We start from the raw sequence: 4,122 nt of genomic DNA on the forward strand, positions 1-4,122 counted from the left end.
CCCTTTCGTTATTTTTATGAAGACCCCAGATTTCTTTTAACGAACCAAGAAAAAAATTGTGCCCATAATGCGAAAATGATAAACAAAGCACATGTCCACACATACATAAAATGCTACTCTCACGGCGAAAACATATGCTGTTTGTTTTTCAAATGTCTACTCTCTTGGTTCCGAATGTCTATTCTCTTTATTCAAATTAAATAATATTTAGACTTAAGCATATCAAATTTTTGGCCTTATCAAAAACAGTTTTCCCACACAACATACAAGCGGTTTCACAGAAATTGTTCTCTTTTGATTCTTTCGCTGTGTTATGTTGATATCTTTTGTCAACTCTCCCGGTTTCCATCTCTATTTCTTTCTCTATACTCTCTCTGTCGCTTTGAATAAAATATCACAACATATGTATGTTTAGTCGAAATTTGTAAATTTATATATGTTTGCATTCACACATATGATTTTTATGAAACATTCATGCCCCAAACATAATATATTCTAACATATTTTTTTTTTTTGTTTCTAATGTTGAATTTTAATGATACTCATCAAGTCCATCTTCTTTCAAATTAAGCGATACTCATTTAATCGTGAAAATTTTCACTATGAATCATGGACAATCATTTAGTACACTTGTTCCAAAATTAAATATAATGGAATTTTAAAAAATATTTTACTATGTATATTGAAAAGTATACATACGTACACAGCATTACTGCAAAAAAAAAATAAAATATTTAATATTTCAATTATTTCTGGAATTTTAAATATTTTGGCAATGTCAAAAGACTTTCTTGACATACTGTATATTTGTCTTACAAAAAACAATGCAAAATTGTACGAACTTCTAGCGATTGAAGATTTTTTTAGTCTGAGCAAGATAAAACACAAAAGCATAATGTCTAAGATTTATATTCATATCCTGTTGCAGAATAAAGTACAAATTAATTGAAATAAACATAAAATGTTTATTCATTTTCTTGAGAGCGAACACGACCATTGGGATTTGTCAAACGGATGGACAATTGTTTGGCACGTTCAACAATTTACTTGCGTTTCTTGGAGGAAACACCGTGAGCGATTTCACCACAATATACACGGTTTTGCATCATCAAGACCTCGAGTTCTTTAACATTGTGAACTAAGAACTTCTTGAAGCCTGTGGGAAGCATATGAAGGGTACGTTTGTTGGAACCATAACCAATGTTGGGCATCAAGTATTGGCCCTTGAAGCGACGACGTACTCTGTTGTCGATACCTTTTGGCTTACGCCACTTGTGCGACAATTTAGCATAACGATCCGATTGATGACGGATGAAGTGCTTAGTGCGCTTCTTCACGATTTTGGGCCTATATGCTGGGCGAATGGTCATGTTGGGGCACTTTTTCTAAAAGAGCACGTCAAAAAGAAAGAAAATTAACATAGATGTCGCAAACATTTAGTGTTAGTTTAGGAACATTACATGTTTGCACTTAAATATATTGTGTTTTAAAATTGTGCCCGAAACACTTTTTGTTTATATCGGAACATATGAAAAACATATTTTTCTAACAGTGTAGAAACAATAATACATAAATTTAGTATTTCGTTGGGTAACCCTTATTTTTAATAACTTCGGTCAATCTTCGTGGTAAACTCTCAGCCAAAGTCCGGTATCGTGAAGCTGGTATGGAATTCCAAACTTCCCTTATATTTCGAAAGTGATCATCATTATTTTTAGAAGTCTTTATTTTCAACATTCGTTCCACATCCTCCCATAGGTTTTCTATGGGATTTAAATCCGTACTTTGAGGTGGCCAGGACAAAACCGTGGTTTTTGTATCCGTAAACCATTGTTTTACTACACGCGAAGTGTGCTTCGCGATCGTTATCCTGTTGAAAAAATTTACGTTACCGGCATATTTGCGAATGAGTATGGATCCATTATATTTTCCAATATATTTTTATATTGATGTTAATCCATGCGTCCATCTATGCGATGTATGGGGCCAATACTATACCAAGTGAATGCTCCCCATACCATCACATTGTCTTGATGGTGTATCTAGGATCCAATGATTTGTTCAAAGACCTTCTAACGTAGCATTTTCCATCTGATCCGAACGAATTAATCATTGATTCGTCACTCCATAGAATTTTTTCCAGAAACTTAGAGGCTTCTTCAAGTGCTCCTTTGACAATTGTAACCGTTTTTTTAATATTTTTGCTTGTAACCAGCGGCTTTTTTCATGCAATGCAGCCATAAAGCCCAGCTTCATTAAGTCTGCGTCTGACAGTTCTGGATGAAATAGTCTGTGAAATTTGTGGGCTTATAATATCATTTATTTCAACCGAAGTCAAAAATGGATTGGTTTTGCTCGTTCTAGAAATAACTCTATCGTCCTGTTCAGTTGTTTTTCTAGGTTTTGGAGCTCGTTTGGGGTTCCCGAAGGTTCTCGCATCTCGATGAATTTGTATCGCACCAAAATCCATTTTCTTAGAACAACAAAATCGTTTTGCTTTGTCGGAAATAGACTGCTTTTCCTTGTAATAGCAGCGTACAATCAACTTGCGAAGTTCTGGGGTACATGACTTATTCTTCCCCATATTTAATCAGAATTATTTTATATATTCGGATGTTAGGTTAGGTTAGGTTAAAGTGGCAGCCCGATTAAGATTCTGGCTCACTTAGACTATTCAGTCCATTGTGATACCACACAGCGTTGCCATTTTGGTCCGATCGGACCAAAATTGGTCCAAAAGATTTCTAATTTTTAAATTTGGTCCGATGGTCGGACCAAACGGAATTTGGTCCGTTTTGGTCCATTTTCATAAATTTTGTCATATTTATAATTTTTTTCTAGTATTTAAAATTTTTATCACATATTCAATAGTATCTATGCACTGAAAAAATATTGTCGTGAGGCCGAATATTTCATGTTGTTAAATACGAATGCGAATTTTGCTTAGCACAGTACACTCATTTCTCTGATATAAAGTTTTTTCCTTGTCCAGAAGTCGATAAACTTTTCAATGAAGCCGTTTTGCCTGTTTTTGTTAAACGATTCGACTTAAAATTGGGTATCCTAACATGAAAGAAAATTTCGTTTTACTTAAGTCAACTTGGCTTTAATACTTCTGAAAAAAAATCTGCAAAATTAATGAAATCATCTATAGTATTGTTGAATTTTTGTATATTGAGTATAAAACTAAAACCATATGCAAAATAATTTATTGACAGTTTATCTAAGGAATTTATGTGGTAAAAGTAGGCTAGAATTTTTCTTTAACTTTTTTGCATATGAGGGATATAATTTAACACTTAATTTTAAAGTCGGTTTGTATTTGAAACATAAAATAATTTTCCCTTGTAGTCGACAAGGGCAAAGACAAAATCTATGGAACCGTGAATGTTTTTTGTTTCAGTGTGAGATTAGATACCATTTCAATCACAGAAAATCTAATGAAAATTTCGCGTTTTAGATATTGGGTCAGGTTTTATATTTTTTTGACAATTTTAACCCCAATATTCGAATGTGCACAAGAAGTGGAATACTAAGATTGGGCTATATAAGAATATGGGCCGATATGGACCACATTTTCCGCATAAAATTATGGGTGCGAAGCAACACTACAGCAAATTGGATAAAAATTCGGAAATCTATTGTATTCTCTCAAGCAGGGTCCTCATGTGTCAAAGGCAATATAAACCAAATGCGTGACTGTTGTGGTCTTTAATTTCCTCTAAGTCGGAAGTTTAAATCAGGGATCCGGAGCGGTCCATTTTTTTCGCTCCGCTCCGCTCCCGCTCCGGAGAAAAAAAAACCGCTCCGCTCCTCGCTCCGCTCCGAGAAAAAAAAAATCGCTCCGCTCCGCTCCACGCTCCGCTCCGCTCCTCTTCGAGAAAATTATAGTACAAACATTGTATTATTTGTTCAATTGAGTTTTATTTTATTTAGAAAAATCGGGCGGTACATATATGGGAGCTATAGCTAAATCTGAACCGATTTCGATGATTTTTTGCACATATAGTTAGTGCTATAGAAGATTACATTTCGCCAACTTTGAGTAAGATCGGTTGATAAATAAGGGTTTTATGACCTAATTTGACAAAATCGGGCGATACATATATATGGGACCTATAT

The 4,122-nt window shown here is 34.4% G+C and overlaps 1 protein-coding gene across 1 annotated transcript; it reads right to left on the reverse strand.

Annotated features, from left to right (window-relative positions):
* Window positions 1-893: 893 nt before the first annotated feature.
* On the reverse strand, window positions 894-1,408 carry LOC142239115 (large ribosomal subunit protein eL32-like). Its single transcript, XM_075310894.1, has one exon. The coding sequence runs from the start codon at window positions 1,368-1,370 to the stop codon at window positions 1,044-1,046; it is 327 nt and encodes a 108-aa protein (XP_075167009.1). The 5' UTR covers window positions 1,371-1,408; the 3' UTR covers window positions 894-1,043.
* Between the last annotated feature and the right edge of the window lie 2,714 nt (window positions 1,409-4,122).

This window comes from Haematobia irritans, chromosome 5 (assembly GCF_050003625.1).
Source record: "Haematobia irritans isolate KBUSLIRL chromosome 5, ASM5000362v1, whole genome shotgun sequence".
Classification (NCBI taxonomy): Eukaryota; Metazoa; Arthropoda; class Insecta; order Diptera; family Muscidae; genus Haematobia; species Haematobia irritans.